This window comes from Cinclus cinclus, chromosome 5 (genome assembly GCF_963662255.1).
Source record: "Cinclus cinclus chromosome 5, bCinCin1.1, whole genome shotgun sequence".
NCBI classification, from domain to species: Eukaryota; Metazoa; Chordata; class Aves; order Passeriformes; family Cinclidae; genus Cinclus; species Cinclus cinclus.
Genome location: NC_085050.1, coordinates 47006365 through 47028514, shown reverse-complemented (window position 1 = coordinate 47028514; position 22150 = coordinate 47006365). Strand labels below are relative to the sequence as shown.

General features: G+C 38.6%; 1 protein-coding gene across 1 annotated transcript in view; it reads right to left on the bottom strand.

Moving 5' to 3' along the window:
- Positions 1–22150, bottom strand: part of TNKS (tankyrase) — a 142495-nt gene that overhangs the window by 10691 nt on the left and 109654 nt on the right. The window contains exons 10-19 of the mRNA XM_062492920.1: positions 20702–20793; positions 20532–20610; positions 11966–12137; positions 10680–10759; positions 9531–9676; positions 8414–8579; positions 5542–5761; positions 5170–5279; positions 2077–2265; positions 489–726 (exon numbers count right to left, since the gene is read on the bottom strand). Coding sequence (XP_062348904.1) covers positions 489–726; positions 2077–2265; positions 5170–5279; positions 5542–5761; positions 8414–8579; positions 9531–9676; positions 10680–10759; positions 11966–12137; positions 20532–20610; positions 20702–20793 — 1492 coding nt within the window. The remainder of the gene's footprint in view (positions 1–488; positions 727–2076; positions 2266–5169; positions 5280–5541; positions 5762–8413; positions 8580–9530; positions 9677–10679; positions 10760–11965; positions 12138–20531; positions 20611–20701; positions 20794–22150) is intronic.

The following is a 22150-nucleotide window of genomic DNA, read 5'->3' as shown; positions in this document are numbered from 1 at the left end:
TTCTCTCTTCAGAATCAACTATTAAAAGCACAAACCATCTGTGAAAAATACAGGCTCATACTGCAAAGAGCAGGAAAAGAAGGGTGGGTATATTTTTGCTACGTGACCTCCTTAGATTCCGACCTAAAGCATGGACTCCAGATACTAATCAAAGGGTTTAAAAAGCCTTGGCAAAATCCTCCAGCCTTCACAATCATAACTCCTTCATCAAAATAATTCTCATTGGATTTTCTTTATAAAGTCAGTGAATAACTGGGCACCTAATCAGACCTACATTTGTAGTCAGTCCTAATGACTGACAGGAAACACAGATAAACAGTTAATAGTGAACAGTTAACAAGCATCAGACATTTTAAAACACAAATAACAGTTCAAACTGCACAGTATTTTCTGGCTAGTCGGAAATGCTTTTCAGATAAACCAAGGCCTATTTTGATACTAAACTACTGTACTTCTGGCAATGTAAACTTGTCCAGCAGCAAATGCACCTTCTCCTTCCTTCCTGTCAGTTCCTGCTGCTCCATCTCCAGCATTTGATGCCCCTCCAACAGCCAGTTCTGCCAGTGGCCCTGTGAGGTTATCTATGCTGCTGGCAGCAGAGAGGCAGGATGGTGTAGATGCTGGCGAGATCACAGAGGCACTAACAACAGTAGCGTGAGGCTTGAAGCATGTAGGCAAAGCTTCTGGAGGCATTGCATCTATCAGCAAAGCTCGGATATCATCAGCCTGAAAAACAGAAAGAACACTCAACATGAGGTCCTACTATCAAAAATTACTGATCTCTGGAAATAATGAATTGTTTTATTTGATTGTTCTGTTCCCCATTAGAAAGAAAACTGCCAGCTTCTGTTACAGGGAAATTCATGGTTGCAAGAACATTTTGATTCACCGCTCAAAACAGGTGAATCAGGTTCTCCCCATTTCTAAAGGAATGTAAGAAGCTGCATCTAATTTTTTTCTGGCACAATGACTTTATAACTGCTAAAGTCAGTGAGAACAATGCAGCAACTTTATTTGAAATCCTCCAGAACCTAGGACAGGAAATGCCACTTGTTAATTTCTCTGTCAGGCTCAACTTAAGGTGCTGGAACAAGGTTTCAGTGGAAAGACTACTACTGCCTTTGCTATAGTCACATCTCGTGGGTTAGAATAGAAAAAAAAAAGGACAGGAGCTCAGGAGAAGTATGATCTTAGCTAAAAGTTGGATTTAGGCTTTGTTGACTAAATTAAGCAACACTAAATTAAGCAACTCATCTTCAAGAATTTCCTCCTTAAAAGTTCTTGTAGAACATGATTAAGGCATCCTTATTTTCCCCCAGAGAAATCCAATAATTTTCATATCTTTCATCACAAAGCAAGTTTTCTAGAGCTCAGATTACTCTGGAGGATATTTCTTGAACTCTCCATAAATAAATCAACAGCCCTAAAAGATACTTGCACTGAGATCAGACACAGCATCCAATTTGGTTGCATTAGCTATTGCATCAAGATTGTTTAAGCCGGGGCACACATGTTCATATAACCTTATTGGCTTTTAAACCATTTATAAGAAAGTTTACAGATGCCAGTTCTAGAAAAAGTGTGATAGCTACCTACAAATTTTGGAGGTAGAATGAATTCTTTGGAACGTTGTTTTAGAGTTAATTTTTAAAAAAGGAACTGAGGTAATATGGAGGCACTGAACGTACTAATCCACTAAATGTTCCCATTCCTCTAAAGGCCCATCTGGTGTTCCTCCTAGGTTCAAAGAAATAATCACCAATTAAGTACACAGACTGACCATCATCAGAGACATTTCAGAGAGTTTTATTTCTGGGAATGAGGAGATTGATCCCAGAAGTGAATCCTCAAGGGGGAGCAAACCTTAAATCACAAGCCATGCTAAGATTTCAGCCAAAGGAAAATGCCTGGTCCCATGGATAAAAAGCCAAAAGGAGGCACTCAGGAGATGCCCTTCTCTCTCCACCTCAGCACAATGGAAGCTGAGGACTGCTGATGCCATGGAGCCATAGAAATAAATTTAATACGCAGAGTATATCCTCTAGAGCTGCCTGTGGCTGGCTAACATGAACTTACTGTTGCCAGGTCTAGTGGTGTCTGACCCTCTTGGTTCTTCATGGTTGGATCTGCTCCATGAGCTAATAGCAGAGCACAGAGCTGTGTCCTTCCTTTTTGTGCAGCTTCATGCAAAGGTGTGAAGGCCCATTTATCTGTTGCATTTACACATGTATTATATTTGATCAACAGTGCTGCTATGTCCACATGCTGGAAAACACAAGAACATCTTAATCAACATGACACTGGTAAAACATTCCTTTTTCATGCTGGAGGTAATGGTGCCTAGAGGCTCTTGTGGTTTCTCTTTCCTGTAACTTATTTTGCCTCCGGTGTCAGAGGAGCAGCACACTTCTCCCAATACCAGTTTATACTGCAGCTGCACAGTCATCTGTGTCTATCTGTGCACTGCCAGACCATTCACCAGCACATGAAGAATTGGGATCAGGCACAGAAGCAGATTTCTGTCATATCACCCCAAGTACACAGCATGAAGTTTGTGTCAGCTGCAGGAGCAGACACAATACTTAACCCCACATAAAAAAGTTATTCGTGGACAAATTTGAACTGGCAAATTTACAGGACTGCAATGTTTGTGACACAATACTTGAAGCTCTCAAGATCAATGTGTTTTGCTACTGAGTCACCCCTGTGTGCATACAGAAGTCTTTGTAGTACTTTCTTTCTTGCAAGACTTTGAACTCATCTGTGGCAGCACAGACCTGTTCTGTCTTCAATCATATTTTATGAGAGCTGTAACTGATAAAATTTTTTATGAGTATCTCAATGAACAGCTGTTTTACATGGGTTATAAAAGTAATGAACCTGTAACCCCGTGATTCCATCAATATACTGCATTGAACTCTCCCAAGTAAAAATAAGACAAAATTGACAAATGAGATTCCTGCCTGCCTCTAACCAGTAGATCTTTCTTGTGCAAGACAGCAAAGAAAAAAAAGCAGGTAGTCAAAATGAGCAGGTAGGAATATGAAACACTGAAATTGTAAGCAGAAGCACAAAGAATTGCCAATGGATTTTCTTTTTCCTCTCAGTGGCAAATAAGTGTCTCTTGGCAGCTATCATAAAACAGGCTGGTCTCTGAACAAGTGTGATTTGAAAATACTGCAAACTTCATTTTGCTTCTCCATCAAACTTTTAAAGCAATTGCTGTTCCTGTGATTTTTCTGCCACAGAAAGCCCTGCTGAGGGACATACAGCATGAAGTGCTGGGTGGGAGAACTGAGGAAACTTTGTGAGGAAAAGGCAGAGCCTGCGAAACTTGCCAGCTATGAACTTGTGTAACCAGTACTCATCTCCTCTCTACCTCCCATCAGACATCTGAACAGGTTGATGACAGCTCAGAGAGAAGGGTGGGATGCCAGGAAAGGTATGCAGCAACTCTTACCTAAATAAGCTGATGGAAAAGCACCAAACACTGCCTTTTAACTAGAGGATGCAAGGCAACCAGGTTAGAGTAGCATTATGGTTTTTAGAAATTATAATCGGCTAAAACAAATTTCTGACATTTCTCTATGCCAATAAGAAATGTTTTGGGTTTGTGTAAAATGTGTGTTTTGTTTTCTCATACCAAAGAAAAAAACAAAGTATTCCCAACAGAATTTATATCTAGCTCTTAGCAGCATCTTGGGAATTAATGCTTATGGCAGATGCTGATAAACAACATTACTTGGTATTAAGACCCTGTAACATAAAAGAATTCTGTGTTTCTTTCTAATCTTTCACAGGATTGGGGGCTTTTTGCTCTTTGGGACACTGGGATCCCAGAGTCATTAAGGACATTAAGACATTAAGTCATTAAGGACATCCCAGGACATTAAGAACCAATACAAATTATGTAGATTTAGTTTCCATTGATGCTCTTTTTATAATCAAGGTGAACACTGCACTTTTTATTTCAATTGCACTCAAACAAAAGTAATCATGGTTCTGTTATGGTGAACTCTCCCAGATTTTGCTGTAGTTGTGACAGGGCCGGGTAAGTAACAGACAAAGCATATCAGGAGACCATCAAACCCATTACTTCATGAGCTTCAGATCCTCTCTCTGACTCTAAGCACAATGCTAGGAGCTTCTCAAGCACTGTCTGTACAATTATTTACAAGAGACTTCTTTCTCACCCAATCTACAGCTAACAACTGCTTATAAGCAATCTATTAGGCATCTGTGCAACCAGGACACAGATGCTCACTCCTGTATGGAGGAAAGAGGGCCTGACTCATCAAAGATGGTTTGAATCTGTCACTGCACCCCCCACTGTAGCAGATGGCTTGCCCTGGAGGACAACCACATTACAAACACAGTAGTCCTTCAACTTTGGCAATAGATTCCCACCAAACACCAGCTGTAACACACCTCCACTTTCCTGTCATCATCTCCACAGGATTCCCTAGTATTTTTCTTCCATCTAAGCCTTTCAGAGACAACTTGGGATCTTTTCTGTTTCAAGGATCACCCCCACCGTTCAATCCTGCACATCTGCTTGCCTACATAAAAGCTACACTGTAGTGATCTTTCCAAACTGCAGTATTTATCTGCTACAGGGCACCTGAATCTGTGTCCTATTTAATGCGTAGGACTGCAAATAGGACTCACAACAGCAACTTAGCCCAACAAATACTTCATCAAAACCTGAACTGTGTTCACAGCAAAACAGCTGCAAAATAAATGGCTTTGGATATGACTTGAAGGAGTCCCTTGCTGCTCTACTCATGGAAAGACCGCCTGCACCTGCTGGAGTCCCCCTGGTCTCTCTGACCTGCCTCGGCTAGCACAGGGTCACAGAGATAGGGGATTTTATCCAGCAAGGACAAAGACAAAAGATTAGAGGAGGCTCTCCTTCCCAGGATGATCCAAGTTTATTATCCTGAAGGGTTCCAGGGAGAGACAGGAATTATGGGAAACACGGGACATTTTCAAACCTTGGTAAGGGGCAGAGGAACCCCGGCCCACAGCCAGTCAGGTCTGGCTGGTGGGGGGAAAAGGGGAGGGGTTAAGGAGGGGGATGAACCACACTATAGACAGAGAGGGGGAAACAGAACAAACCATATTCAGTACAATATAAAACCATGAAGGTGCATTACAACATGCACCTACCCCATAGGATGCTGCATTGTGTAGGGGAATTAATCCTCCTTTGTCCTGGGCATTAACATCAGCACCATGCTCAAGAAGGTATTCAGCTACTTCTAAATTGTTGTAACCAGCTGTAGAAAAAGCACAGGAAAAGAAATTAGGTATTAGGAGAGCTAAAGAAAAATATTAGATAGAAAAGCAAAGACAATTTTTCAACTGCAAAAGTTCCTCTTCCCTAGCAATTGCTTCTCCTGAAATACAGGTGCCACAATTAACTCTCTGCACAGGACAATTCTCTGTGAAACTCTTCCTATACCAATCCTGATTTTGACAAATTACATCTGTATACTTACCATAAATATACAAGTCTTGAAAACCTGGCATGTTACCCACCTGCAAGATGCAGTGGTGTTGAATTTCTTCCCTGGGTGTCTCTACAATTGATATTTTCTTGAGTACACAGCTTCTGCACTCGTGCCAGGCACCCCTTCTTGGCAGCATCTAGCAAGGCAGCGTCTCCTCGCAGTAAGTCCTGGATATCTGTGTCTCCTTCCTTCACCAAATCTAGAGGAGTGTTCCCATCTCGATTCTTTTTTGTTGGATCAGCTCCATGCTGCAAAGAGCAAATGGAATTATAGTGTCAAAATCATGCGCAGAGCAGTGCACATAAGCATGTCACTATTCTGCGAAACAAGATGGGATTTTGTACACCTACCATAATGAAGTAGTAATTGTACAGATTAATAGGCATGTGCAAATAAATTCAGAAGGCTGAGGCCTAGAAACACTAGTCTGAAACACAGCTGTGACAATCTCAATTCCACAGGCAAGAATGGCAGCCCTCAGCAAGAGTTGTCTCCGCTATCTACTTGCAACTGAAGTATGTTTAGGAGCATTTCCTGCATACAGCTGTTTCTTATTGTCACAGCAGCATGAAAGGAAAGCCAACTGCAAGTATCTTGTGGCTGGTCCTCCCTTTCTCCTGAAAGTTGGCAGGAATCAAATGGCTGGCAGAGGTATTTCCTGAGCACAACCTTCTGAGCTAGCAAAAGCTAGCCAGGCTCTTGAGTTTTACTAAACACCACCCTGACATTGAAAGTCATTTGTTTAGGAAGGAAACTAGCAAAATACTCTTCTCTACAAATTCGAATAGATAACAGCACCATCTTAAACAGTTTACAGCTCTTTGGAAGAAGTGAAAAAAAATTTTGGTGGACAAGTGGCATTGGATGACTTCTGGAGTGTATCTGTGCTGGTAAAACGTAGATCAGGCAGTGATAAGAACACAGTACTGGAGCACATGGGGATGAGAAGGGGAACACAGAACTATGTACAGCATATGGTTTGAGTCACATCCACGTTCAGTTTTGTGGGAGGACAGCTCCTTCCCTATTCCCTCTCAGCAGCAGTGGGAAAAAATATAGATACAGCAGAGACAGCTGCTGGTGCTATAGTTCTCTGGCTGTCCCTCTTCATAGAATAGTCAAGCACAGTAGTCCATCAAGTCTACCCTGCCATTTCCCACTGAACTGGGAATGGGAGAACAGCAATGGGAGAATAGAGGGAATTGACTACTTCGTATTTGGAAGCAGTACAACTGTGCTCATGGTGTAAAGGATAAAGAGTAAGGGACAGAAAAGGACAGAGTATTGATTACACAGAACCACATCTCTGGTTCTTTTAGGAAGAGACCATACTTTGCACATAGCTTTCTAGACTGCGATGACTTCTCTACGATATTACCTGAAGTCCCTTAATTTAAAACTCATCAAAATTGGACCCATTCAAATATGCCCCAAAATTAAGATCTGAATGAAGAGGCAGTGTCTTCTGAGATCCTTTCCAAGGCATAGAAACAAATGAAGGTGATAATTTCAAACGAAGCTGATTAAAAAAGACACTGTCTCCAAAATGCTTGTTTATTTTTGTTTCCTTCTTCAAGCAGACCAGGAGAGAAGAAGCACAAGTCAGGAGGAGTCAAGCTCAACAGCCACAACTCAGCAGAACTGACAACACTGTCAGCTGGCATAGGAGATACAGCAGGAGAAACCCTGAGTAAAGTGCAATGTGAGCACATACTCACAGACACCCAGAGGCATTGCATCTGTGTCACCTTAAGGGCATATTTAGCTCTTATCTTATGAAAGGGCAATTAAAAAAAATAAACTTTAGCACTTTTCTATTTCCTCTTGTACATCCACTCAGGATCCTCTGAAGACAAAATATGGGTAAATTCCCCATGGAACGACCATAAAAAGGCAGAGATCTCCAGCATCTATAATGCAACAATGCGCTTGAAAGAATACAAGTGTTCCTATAGCATGAGCTAACATCTCTACTAGGGTGTTACTTCCAGGCCACCACCATGCCTACTCCACAGACATCTCCTAGTATTTCCTGGTTTCTGCTGTAGAAGTGCTTCAAACTATCATTCTTTTCTCTCTGACTACTTTTTTGGTAATCAAATGAAAAAATTATTGATACAGGAGGGAAATAGTGGGGCTTTGCAGTAGTAAATGAAAAGTGGCTGGGGAAGATCCTCATTATTTTAAGACTATCCATATTCTGACTTTCTCCTATTTTAAATGTTATGCTTCAGAGGGACATAAAGAGGCAAGGCTGAAAGAGGAAATAGGATTGGCAAGAAATTCTACTCTAACACCCCCTTTCACCCTCCCAGGGCAGGATTTGACCTTATTTCAAGAAGTTTCTCACTGGAAACATCTTTGCATTACCTCATGCCTTTTACCGGTTCTTCCTCTAAGTATAATGAATACTTATGCCATAGTATATTAACATGCAGTTCCTCCTGGAGCTTGATAAATTACACATTAACATAATTGTTTTAAATTTGTCTCATACCAAACAGCATTTAGGACCCACTTTCTGCTATTGCTTTGTAACACACTCTTGCATAAGTATTAACAAAATTTACTTAAATGCAGTAACTATTTCAGAAAGGGATGGATAGGACAAGGTAGGGAATTCTCATTTTTACATGAATTCAGCTGGTTTTTTCAGTTTCAGAGTCTTGTCCTACTTGGCTAACAGTATTAATACACGTGCTGGAAAAAGTACTTGTACTGTTGATTCTTTTTAAGTCAATGATATTAAACAAGAAACCATACAACAATTGCAAGATGAAAATTGATTCAAATATACCACAAAGAATTCACTGAATGCAGTTAACTTTGCATTTATTCATCTTCAGAAAAAAATAAATATATATGCATTTAAAGACACATCTGAGATCTCCAGCACATACTTTTAAAAGCAGTTTGCAGATTTCATATTTTCCTTTTGCTGCTGCTTCATGTAGAGGAGTAAATTTCCACAGGTCTGCCACGTTGACAGAAGCACCATGCCTCACTAAGAGTTCAGCCACTTCGTAGTGTCCATAAGAACAGGCATTGTGCAGGGGTACTAAGCCACTAATCAAAGAGAAAGCATTAATAGCTAGAGAGTAAAATCCTATATGCAATCAGTAGATAAAGCTTCCACTTCACCAGACATTATTGCTATCTTTCAGTCTTTTCAGTTTTCATGGTTTTATTTTTCTATTACAAAAATAAATTAAAACTTAATTATTCTCCTTCAGTTCTCATCCACAAGACTTTTAAATACTTAGCAAGCCCCAGTGTTACAGCTTCCACAAGCAACTCCAATGCTGTTAATAACAGACAAAAATTAAATTGCAAGACTCACAGTTGTTCTGAGTTTGGATATTTCAGTGTAAATTTCAAGAAAGACATAACACTATACAATGTGTTTGAAGTGCAGTTATTAGTAAGTACTGCACATCTGATAGATATCGGAAGATATCCAAACACTTCTTTCAGGGTAAGCCTAAAAATCCAGTAAATTTATTATCCCCCACCCTGAACTAATATATGGAGTAAGAGAGTGAACATAACCACTGCTGCTTCACAATTAATGCAGAAACATCTAAATGATTTATATAATTTAACTGAATATTAAGTGTAAAAATAAGTAACTTAATGAAAGCTAACAGAATTAAAAAATGACCGAAGATAACCCTTGTATTTTACCCCATTTTATTTAAAACTAATTTTATATCACCTAAAACAAGTCAAAGGCTGCTTTTAAGCAAAATAAAGTCTCCAAAATAGGCAAAAAGAAGAGAAGCATCATGTATTACAGTGCCAGGTAGGTACTTGATAATTGCTTTTCCAGATAGCACAGTATGTGTAATGGTCTATAGATCTCCCTGCAGCACAGGAACAATGCAGAACAAGAAGGAAAGAGAAAAATTTTCAAGAGAAAAACATGATGGTCACTGAAATCTTAAGCAAAACGAATAGGTGGGATATAAGTCTCACACTAATAGAGAACAGCAGAACACATCATGGAATGAAATGTACCCTTTATCTTTGGCATGCACATCTGCTCCATGGTGCAAGAGATACTCCACCACTGATACACGGTTATATCCTGCAGCAAAGTGCAGTGGTGTTGAATGACGGCCTTCCAGATCTCTGCAATTCACATTCTGAGGGCTGCAAAGTTGCTGTGAAGACAAAAGAACCCAAAATCTAGTACCAAATTAAAACTAACACTCCCCAAAATGAAACAGCAACAACAAAACATGAAACAAGCAAACTTAAAAGAAAATAACTAAACTACCACCTTTAAAGACACCAAAGCAAAATTTGATCCACTTATATTAGATAAATTTTTTGAAGTATCAGGAAATTCCTTTTCACTTTTGCAAAGCTAAAAAAATAGCAGATCTACATTTACAGCTGGAAGTACTTCTATAACAAAGACTTAAATGATGGAAGCAGTGTGAAGATGTTCCTAATGTACAAGAAAGGCTAAACCTCTACATCATCAAGTACCACATTCAAGGCCATGCAACTTTCCTCCAGATATATTACCATTTCTGGCCTATACTGCCTTCAGAAAACTAGAAATATATAGATTAGCAGCCAAAGGAGCTGCTGGTGCACAAAACTGCTGCTGTTTGAATATTAATGTAAATCATGTTGAAGTTCAAGGTGGGAAATTACACACAACAGTCTATCTGCAGGCTGTTTTGTCCACAGACCAAGTATCAAAAACAAGATCAAACCTGCCTGTGATGCTGGTATTCCATGGCCTGACCCTTCACCTTCAGATTAAGGATGGTTTAAAACATGGAGTCTACTACCTATTAACAGCATTTGCTTGCCATCTGTTTGAATCATGCATCCAAGGGCTTATTTCTACTAAACTATGATTCTGAGAATCACAGGGTGTGCTTCAAAGAATTATGCCTACATCTGAGTCCATCGAAGACATGACTGGGTGAAGGACTGGCAAAATGAACAAGCAGAAACTCAAGAGAAACACACTTCACAGTACATGTACTACTTTCTAGAAGAAAAAAAAAAAAAAGAAAGATCCATGACTTTGCATTTTCTATAATTTACCATCCATTGGACTGCCTCCACAACTCATGTAGCAGAGGCTTCCACAAGCCTTGCATAGCTATGCAAAGCAGAAAATTCACATGAACTGTTCAAACCTACCTTCACAGTTTCCAAGTCTCCAGCTTTGGATGCTTCTAACAAACGATAATCCACATCGGATGTGCGTACAGGTGTACTTTCTACACAGGCAAAAAGATGGTTTAGGATTACTTAGGATACTTAAGTTGTATTAACTTGTGCTCAACGTATTTTCCGAGGTTGGGGGGGGGGGGGGGGGAGGGGGTGTGAAGTTGGTCTGTTGTTACTTGCAAAACTGCAGCTGGGGATGTCATGTCTAAGTTAATATTGCCAAAGTGTCTGAATAGGGAGCTTTAGTTTTAAAGCAAATCAGTCAGACTTAGACTCTAAAGCTAACATTATTCTGCCAACATTCTTCTCTCTCAATCCACATATACACATTCATGTGCACATTTTACCAGGAAACATTACCCATGTAACCAGCTACATCTCAGGAGTGGGTACACTTGAAAACAGTCTTTCCTTGCACTGCTGTAAAATGCCTTTTCCTTGTTTGGTACTGTTTTAAGACAATATTGTCGAAAACACTAGAGGAAATGGAGTTTCTAGCTACCATGGGTCTTCTCATCTATCTGGATATCTGCCTTTGTTTGACTACCTTCACATCTCAGTGTGAGTAACTTGCTCTGTAGTACCTATTGATGCAATTATTCTTCTCTGTACTTGCAAAAATTCAAATGTAGTGTGGGTAAGAGGATGTAAACCCTCTTAAGCATTTATATGAAAAACAGTGGCATCCTCTTCAAATATCTATTCATCTTTTTAATGCAAGATATAAACAAATAGTTATCTAAGCACTATCCAGAACACTTTCACAATAAAATCTTTTTCTACTGGACAAGCAAGAGATTTGATGCAAAAATTCAAGCAGTTTAGCAACTATCAGTGTTTCTCTGCCAGTAACAATTTGCTTGTCACTGATGTAGTATGGAGTAGCTAACAGGTTGGCTGATGTAGAGGAAAAGGTTTCTTACATGCTCAGCAATACTCCAGTTGCATTGGAACTTGGTACCAAAAGAATCACAAACTCCCTAGATGTGCCTTCCTACAATCTCCTTGTATAGCAGCATGTTCCAGATCTACAAGATGGTTATTTTCTCCCCAATTTGCACAACATCACTGAACTAAGCAGAGCTATTTATTTATTTTCTGACAAGTGTGACACAATACATATCATAGTTGTGTGCACTTGATGGTGGAGAGATGACAAAACTACTGCAAGCCTCTTGCACTGAGAAAGAAACAAGATTCAAAGCTGTAATGGGAGAAGCTGAAGTTCAAATACACAGGCCTTTACTTTTACCCACCACTTAAGATCTGTTGCACAGCTTCATTTCCCATCTGTGCTGCTGTGAAGCCTTGCAAAGAGATGATGGAAGGATCAGAGCCATAACTCAGCAACAGCCGGCAGGTTTGCAAGTGCCCTGATAATGCAGCCCTATGCAATGCTGTTTGACCAAGTGTGTCCAGTGCATTCATCTGAAAAAAGCAGCAGCAATATAAAACAAAACACTGTTGTAATTAAACGGCTGCACCTGTCCCTGTCCTTAATAAGAAGAGCAATAAGAAGAATTTTCTGGCATACAAATTTATCTATCAATTCTTCTGCACTGCAATTAAACAAAACCAAGAGACAAAACAGGCAAACACTCCAAAGAAAAAAATACCACAGATGTTTTCCTATCTCTTAACAACATAGGTTATTTGCTTGCATGGCCCACAGACAACATAGGATTCCCCAAAACCATACTTTAAATAATGATCAAGCTTTTGACAAATTTGATGAAGACCAAACTTGTGCAAGAAAAGAAAAACTATCACAGGAGGAGAAAGAGGTAACTTGACATAAATTGTTACCAAACAATTCAAAGATCTTACAGCCTTAAGGGAATTACCATCCATCATTGTCAGAAGGAGAATAACTCAACATTACCCACCACCAAGAATTAATGCAAAAACAAAGATGTCAAATTAAGAATTCTATGAAGGAGTGGGTGGAAAAAAAGTTGGATACAAAAATTCTCTCCTCACTTTTTGTGCCTTTACATAAATATTAAGTATAACTGGATGTAATGCTTGTCAATACAAGGCTGCATAAACAGGCAAAATGGAGTATAATTTTCAAAGAGTATGATATAATAAACACATCCATCTGTCAAGATCTAACAGGGCAGCTAAATAACTAGAAGCATCACTCCCAGTGCAGCATCAAAAAAATAAGAAAATAATAGAGAGCTTTAAAAAGCAGAAAAACATCCCCATGAAAATAACCTTTCAAGAAGATACTCTGTACCTAATAGCAATTCATGACAAATTTAAATGTAAATGCCCAACAGCTTTTTTACCACTTTATGAAATACAGAGCTACTCTATATTCTCTGCAGCAACTCAGAACCTGTTATCTGTTTCCAGCCTACAGATTGCAGGCTGTGAACTGCATGCATAATAAACTCTGCTACTGTATAAAACCCACCTTCATACCATTTCAAAATTTTTGTGGTGACAGCAAACAAAGGTTTTGCTTGCTATTTCTCACCTAAAATGCAGCAAATCCTACCACCCTTCCATGAGACCAGTGAAAAAGTATTTTGGTTAAGACACATACTCTGTAACTAAATGAAATTTAATTACAACTAAACTAAAGTAACCATGTAAAAATCTACTACCAGATAAGGTAAAAAATATAAGTAAAATACCCGCAATAGTGCACTATCAAGTCACAAAAAAAAAGAAGAAAGAACAACCAAATAAATAAAGAGGAGTGTGATTTGATATTGTCCAAAATTATTTAACAGAATGATATGGCAGGAATTTCTTAGATCACAAACCCCTCTTGCAGCAAGACGGACAGGAGAATAGGTCCTGAAAGAATAGGTTCGTTTCTCCTAACTGTGCTCAGCTCATGCCACTCTAATGGGATTGCCCTAAAAGTTTTGTTTAAAATAAAAAACTTACTGCTATCATAAATATTAACTAGATGCTGAATGTCCTGAATCCACCATTTTTTTCAGATGATGACCTGCATCTGCTGCAGGACACCAGACACCTTTCACCACTGATAAGGCCACAGAGGTAAGCAGAACTCTGGGGCTATACACAATTAGTGATGGTAAAGGCAGAACTAAATGAAATTTGTGGATTCTCAAAGTAGCTGATAACACTCCATTAATCCCAAAAGGAAAATCATAAGTAATGCGTTATTTAATATGGAATTCCTGTGTTAAACAGGCCTGTAGTGAGCAAACCATAGAAGCAAGAGTAGCAAGGCATTCACCATGCATAATTTGATACTGACTACATCCCTGGAAAAAATGTTAATATTCATTTGAAAAGAACACTGTCAGAGTCATGAAAGCCATCATCTTGTATGTCTTATCCAGGTCTCTTTCCACCTCTAAACCATTATCCTTCCCAACAATCAATTCTTCTGGCAGAAGAACATCAGCCATTTGAAGAAATACCTGCTTACTTCTGAGACAAAAAGCACTGCAGCTGACAGAGGGATGCACACACCAAACGCAGCTGCTCTTTACCTCAGCAGCAGAGTTAGGTTTTGCCGGACAATTTCATTGGGAATATGTTCACTTTGGGGCAGATCGTCTCTCACCAATAATGCACCACTTCTCTAAAACCAATCAAAGAATATACTCCAATAAGGCTTAAAGGAAGAGGGCTTACTTCCAAATGAAAATCAACTTAAGCACTGCAAATTGAAATACATGGGTGAAACAATACCAGGTGCAAAACCATGTGCTCTTTCAAATTCAAAGCTAAACTCTGTTTGACAAACTGTGCTGAGTAGACATATTGTTCCAGCTGCACTTATAAAAAAAAAGAAAAATAAAAATTTGGTCCCCTATATAAGCAGTCTAAAATTTGAAGGCTGTAGCTCTGAATTATCTTACGGACAACTTTTCTGCAAGGAGTTAAAAATGACAGGTTTGACAGCTTTTATTCCATAGCACACTGGCTCTGGATCCAATTTCTTCACCTTTCAGCATGAAAGCAGTCATTCCACTGCTCAAAATGCAATGTAAAAGCAGAATACAGTTATCACTTGAAGAGAGTTTTTAAATAAGGGTTTTCAGAGAAAGATACTGTCCTATTCAGTATTTCCCGATGCAGACTTCCTTCTGTTCTTCACTGTTTCTCCCTTAATTTCCTTTTCTCCATCCTGAACAGACACAGTAGAGAAATGTAAATGGTCACATATTGTCACACACTACTGAGATTTCCCCTTCCCTCACTGCTCTCTTGAAGCTGTGTACACAGTTATGGCAATAGTCCCTTATCTGTCAGGCACTTGGGGCAGCTTGGATCTGTTCAGGAAACACTTTTTGCAAGACTTCACAATCATACTGGCTTTCTATCAAGATCAAATTCCCTAAATATCCCTCCTGCTTCTTGACACTACCAAGAGCAGCACAAAAAGCAACAGCTTCCAAGCACTGCCATTTTCTCTGTAAAATATTTCTAAAAGATGTACATTCTAAAAATCACATGTGAAACTTGTGCTCTGCCAGCAGTTCCATATCACAGTATCATTGCCTGCAATGCAAGTGTTCTAACTGCTCTTCTCCTGCATTAATTCTGAAGACAAGCTTGCAGTATGTCTTGTATCTCGTTGCCTAACAATAAACATAGGAGTGAAAAAGCATTGGTGACAATTTCAAGCTTGGTCAGCAGAAAAAAGCATGAAACAAAGGGGTTAGTTTCACTTGGAAAGCTCCTACAGGATCCAATCAGATGTTCCACAATTACCTCTTCTGCATAAAAGCTTAAGATTAAAGTCAGGATGTTTGGTTGTCTAAGTAGTGAGAAAAGTTGAACTAGTCATTCACAACAGACCACACAGTTCTTTATGTTGTTAACCATCATAGTCTAGAATCTGCGACATTTCTATAAGGCAATTTAATTTTTCAATTCTTACTGTCCCCTGAGAAAATCGTACCTCTCCCTGAAATGTTGGAAGTGAATGTGTTACACAGCAAGGTTATTCAAAAATATTTCAGTTTGTTGTGTGGGTCTAGATGGATGGTGAACATTTGCAAATCCATGATCACAAAAAGCTGGAAACATGCTACTCCAATGCATGGAAATAACTGTATTATGCAAAGATGCATAAAACAAGATCCTTGAAGCAGAGCAGAATGAATTCATTTCTGCTACCATCACGAATAGGTACAACACCTCTCTGACATGACCTTAAAAAGACTCATTTTCTCTTGCAGAATATCTTCAACAATATCCTTTAGAGGCATATCATAATTAAAAAGCATTCATGACATCTCTGCACTTGCCAAAGTGAACTTGCATGCTTGCAGGTCCTTCTTTCCAATAATCCTTCCAGTTCAGAAAATTCACTAACCCTTTACTTCTGCACTGCTAGAAAGCTGAGTGTCTTTCTGAACACATTGATTTCCCATGTGTCTATAACTTTGGACAAAAACTTAGTCATATGAAATACTCAGCTACATAGAAATACAACAAAACAGGATGAAACTCACTTTTTCACTAGTTCACCACCTTCAAATTGTTTTTTAAATTAAAGATTTTGATCATCTTCAAAGATAAAATCACGGCATTTGAAGATTTTATCTCGGGTCTAACAAAATATTGTTTATATTTGAGGATTCGTTGAAGATGCTCTGCTTTTATTTTTCATATGGTACTCTGAGAATATTCAACATCAAATAAGCAGTGACGTGAAATGCTGTCTCACACAAACAGGGCAGGCAAACAAGGAAAAACCGACATTTAAAACTACAAATATTTATGTTCAACATTCTTGAAGAAAATTCTAAGAAATCCCAAGGTTTCTCACCCGTTCTTTAAATTGAGAGTCAACTTCTGCAAACTCAACTACCACGCTAATGAAAACATATTCTATGGAATGTGTTGCTTAGACATTACATGTTGATGTGCAACTAATGTGCATAAGGACTTCTTCACAGTTCAAATTAGGAACCTAGTCTGTGCTGTAAGGGCCAGCAAGACACATCAAAATAAGCAATGTATAGTTAATTCCTTCCAGTAGGTTAATTCTTGCCAATATAAATCACAGAAGAGTTGGAAAGGACACATCAGGATCATTGGTGGCTCCTGTCTGCACAGGACACCCCAAGAGTCACATCATGTGCCTGAGAGCATTCTCCAAACATTTATAGAATTCTGTCAGGCTTGGTGTTGTGACCACTTCTCTGGGGAGCCTGTACCAGTGCACAACTACCCCCTGGGTGAAGAACATTCTCCTGATATCCAACCTAAACCTCCCCTGACACAACTTCATGCTGTTCCCTCAGATCCTGTCATGGGGCACCAGAGTGAAGAGATCAATGCTCTCAGATGTTCTTTCTGTAAAATAAGTCTCAATCAAGCAGATGTTAATCAAGCAGTCCTTCACTGTTTATTATCACCTAACATACTTAAAATAGCAAATTTACACAGTGATAACATTATGGATAATGAAATCCATCTCCAAGACCACAAACCATCCCTTGTTCATCCCAGATTCCCTAAAGCAGTCTTTATCATGCTTTAGCCCTTTCCATAGAACAAAAGGTTACACATACATACTTCACTGCATGTGAACTCCCTTTTGCTGCCTGACACAGCTGCTCTTCAAGAAAACAGAAGATTTTCCTATAAAATACTGAAACAATCACAAATTATTTTCAATCTATAGAACTTTATATGACTTTGTCTCCTAAAGCTATTTTTGCTGGTTATTTTGTGGTTATTTTGTGGATCAGTTTGCCTTTTGTCATGACATTTCAGAAGAGAAATTTCTACTTTCTTTGAAGCCCTAATTACACATTTTTTTCAAGTTGTTACTCTCTCAGTAATCAGTAGTGCTTTCCAGAAGGGAGATTAAAGCTGACTTTAACAGTACCTCTCCTTTGACCAAAGAAATAGCTGCAAAGTGAAAAAACCCTACATGGTAGGTGTCATCCATACACACTTCAGGAAGCATTTTATATAAGATCAGTGCAAATTTTTATTTTAGTTTATTTTATTTTGAAAAAATAAGAGTTTGATGGAAGAACTGACATTCTGAGAAGGGGAAGGCTGCTTGGTGACTGGTTGTGGGGCAATTTCGTTTTGCTATTTGCATTAATGATCTTGGCACAGGAGAATTACGCTGAAGGGCACAAATACAAAATATTAGCAAAATCAAGATTCTCTTTGCACTGCAAGATTACAGGAAGGATCTGTACTACTGTCTTATGTCTATTAAAAAGGCAAATATGATCCCAGTATGCATCAGTCAGGCACTTAAAACAGAGGTACGGAAGTGCCATCATGGAAGGAAGTGGGGAATGAATTCTATTCTTGTTGCCTGAACTCCAAGATTTCCTCTGGTGCTAGTAAAGAGAAGGGGCTATAAGGATGAATAGGAAGAGGCAATGTTCCCTTATGAGGGAAGATTAGGTGTTTGAGGCTTTTAGCCTACCAAAACAAAGTCTAGGAAGAATCAGCTTGTTCAATGCAAATGCCTCACTGAAGGAAGCATCAAATAAGCAGAGAAGTACTTAAAAAGCAGGAGGGTACAGTTCAAAGAACAAATGGATTTTCACTGGGAGGCTGCTATTTCAGGGACACTAGTTTCACCAGCTCATAAGAAACCTCTCTTGTAAAAAACACAACCAGACATGACCAAAGAGGTTAATATACCTGATTACATTTTATGAAGTAACTAAAATTCAAGACACAAAAATAAAACACGAAGGCAAAACTTCCAAACACACAACAAAAGAAAAACATCAAAACCCGTATCATGCTTCAGGAATGAAAGCTGCCATGTCACAACAGTCAGAAACAAAGATATACCCATGTCAAGAGTATCTCATGAACTGAATGCCTCCAGTCAAAGCATGAGTAAGAGGTCAAATGATAATATACAAGCAAAACAAACATTTTAGAGTGATCAAATATGCCTAGTTAACTAACTAATACTCTTGAGCACATCCCATCTGGAAACTTCGAAGTGCCTCATAAAGCCTTAACAATCTACCTCTCATTAAAAAATATGGGTACATTGAGTATTGTTTTATGGCTAAGAAACTTTGGACACTGATCCACTGCAGTATGGAAATATGCACGTAATATTAACTTTGAACACCTTCCTGTCACGCACTTAAGTGCTTTGCTAGATCATAAATGTGGGTGGCCTATCCTCAGAATAACAAAGGATATGGGATATGAATGAAGAATGAGGTTTAACAATCACCATGTCCCTCTATTTGCATACTGTTGATGGAATAAACAATAGAACACACCACTCAGCATCATTCTGTAGATAACTCTGCACCACTCAGCACCATCAGTCAATCCACAAATGACTCATGAATCATGATTTAGGAATCCCTGCTTCAGGAGATAAAAGAATTACAAGCTATCATCATAATGCGCTACTGACAAAACAAAATGGGTCCATTATAGGTAGGGTGCCATCTTTGAGCCTACTCCTAACCTGACTACAACTGAGATAGATTTTCAGGAGAGCACTAATTTAAATAACGAGAGTACAGCAGCAGCACACAGAAGCTCCATGCATTTCAAAGCTGGTAGTACTTTCGTATCAGTAGATCTGAAACTCCAGCATGACCAGTTCAGTGGCTATCCAATTACCAGTACTGAATTCCTGTGCAAAAGCAGATCTGTAAAAGTTATGAGGTATTGGTTCCTATGGCAAAATGAATTTTTTCTTTCAGAACATAGGTATGCTACTAAGAGTGAAGCTGGAAAAATAATAACCAAGAATTTTAATAACTATAATCAAGATTTTTGACCCTGATTTCCCCCTTAGGCAAAACTTAGTAGTCATCAGTGCATTAGGACTCTCAAATACAATCAACTCTGATGTGGTATTCTTGTTAAGCTATTTTATGATGCCATTGAAGCACTACGGAAGTGAAACAGAAATATGGCAGTGAGCTCTCATATAGGTTTATAAACTAAAATTCATCATTCCAAATTAAAAACACTTAACTGTCCATACAACTACATTGCTCATACCTCCTATTGCAGCAAGAGTGACTATTGATCATTATTACAGGCAATAACACAACACAGCAGGCATTTGTAACAATGAATTCTTAATTTCTAGCTCCCTGAATGAAGAGGAAGACTTAAAAAGAGTAATCTGAGCCCCATTCAACGCAAAAACAAGGAGATAATTTATATTTTAGCCAATACAAAGAAAGTGTCCATCAAGAAGATTTTCTGAGAAAATTAAGTAGAGATGTATATTATTACCATGAATAGTAAGTTTGCTGCTAAAACTTGTAGAAAGATCATTCTGAAATATTTCTGAAAGATGGTTAAACCACATTCTAAATAAAGCTAGTTATACCTTCCTCTGCCTTTAATAACTTGCTGAGCAATGTGTTTCTAAGCAAGCTTCACCACAAGCTCACAAATTACTTAGGCGGGCACCTATAGCAAAAGAGCACAGCAAAAGAATCTTACCACGAGAATAAGAAGCAAGCAAGGGCTAAGGAATACTCAGCATTAGAATACTAAACTCAGTGTCAGTATCCTCAGACACTGGGTATTTTCAAGCAAACAAGATAAAGCAACACAAGGCACCTAGATAATCACATTTATTAGAAATTATATAAAAGTTCATTAAAATTAGTAAGGTAGACCCCTAAAGCCTGTAGTCAGTTACATGGAGAGAAGTAATTTTCACATGGGATTCCTGAGAATCCTGTACTTATTTCAGATGAAACAACTTCAGTGGTAACACAAGAAGAAAAAGGTATACAGAATAAAAAGCAATAACTATCATAAAAACTTACATGGTAAATAATCAACATAACCCTTCGTCTTGCCCTTTGTCTTAAATAAAATACATGCAAGTATATTTACCTTTGCTCCATGTTTATGCAGAACTTCCATGACATCATTATGAGCTTTTTCAGCTGCAACATGTAAAGGTGTCATGAAACTAGAGGCAGGAAATAAAAAGTGATGTATTAGTTTTACATTCCTAGCATGGGAGAGGCCTTTGGAAAACTCAAGACATTTCAGAAACTTACTCTTTGTTTTTCTCATTTACATTTGCTCCTTTCCTGAGTAATAGTTCTGTAACTTGTTTCCTCTTCGGATGCATAGCAGCTACAGCACAGTGCTGCAAAAAAAAGTAAATATAAAGCATATTTCAACTACACAGATGATAAAGAACCTTAAAAATACATTACTTCATCCCTCACATTATTCTGCTAAAATCAGACTACAAAATTTACAAACAGAATTCCTGATGCTGAACAAAATACAGGTTAGTGATCAATGCAAAATTATTCTACTCAGGAAAACAACTTTAATTTTAAATTTGTCAGGAAAAAAGCAGTATGATCCCAACTACATTAACCAGCTATCAGGATAAAGCTGACACATAATAAAGGAGGGAAAGATAGAGTTTGAAACAGCCGAACTTTTTACAGAGAGGCTCCAAAGATGTAAGGATTCTGCTGCTAGTCAAATTGACAGGACTTGAACATCACTTTGTTTCTTCTGCTGTTCCAATGTGTACTGACCTTGCTAATGGCCATTTGAGTCATGCACCCAACTACAGATTATGTAATAAGCAGACCTATATTTCTCTTAGAGTATCTTTTTTCCCATTCTGTGAGAAAGATACACCTTTAAACACAGGGCTTCTGAACGCCCATGCCTGCTCTTGTGGGACCACACAGCCCTTTGCTAGGTGCAACTATTCTCCTAAATCTGGCTGGCATCTGTTGGTTTCTCAACAGTGGCCCTACCAATGCATTCCTAAAACCTGGAATTAGCAGCATGGTTCCATAATAAGACTGAACACCAAACTTCAATATCAAGTCCAGAAATGCTTATTTCAAGTCTGGACATCTCAAGATAGCAGACTATGAGAAATAGAAGAAACTTTTTGATTTTTCTGCTTATATCTTTACCCACATTTTAATGCAGTAATCCATACAAGGTAGTAAGTCTCCTGGAGGAGTTGTCTAACTTTCCAATAGCAAAGTGATAGCCTTTACAACTAGACAAACCCCAAACCCAATGCTAATAGGTAGCACACTAGTACTAATAACTATCTTTAGTCCAGTTTCAGCCTTCATTATGAAGTAACTTTCACTCAAGCTTCCACACTACTGTTAATCAGCAGGGCACGTCCAAATTTTGCAAAGGCAAGCTTTATAAATAAACATTAAGATCAACTTTTGCTCCGAAGAGCGGCAGCATTTTTAAGGCTTTGCAGAAAATATCCTGTCTCTTATTTCCTGCCTATATGATAAATAAGCCCTAAAACACACAAATGCTAAAGTATTGCCAAACCTCAAAGCAACACTAAAACCCCTTGTCAGGTGCTTGCTTTTGGCTTTTGGCTAATACAGCAGGGACCCCAGTGGGCCATGGAAAATGTTATCATGCTTAGGGCAGGAACAGATCCATTAGATTACACATAATCTCATCTGATCCTGGAAGATAAGTCCTTTCATTTGGATTTG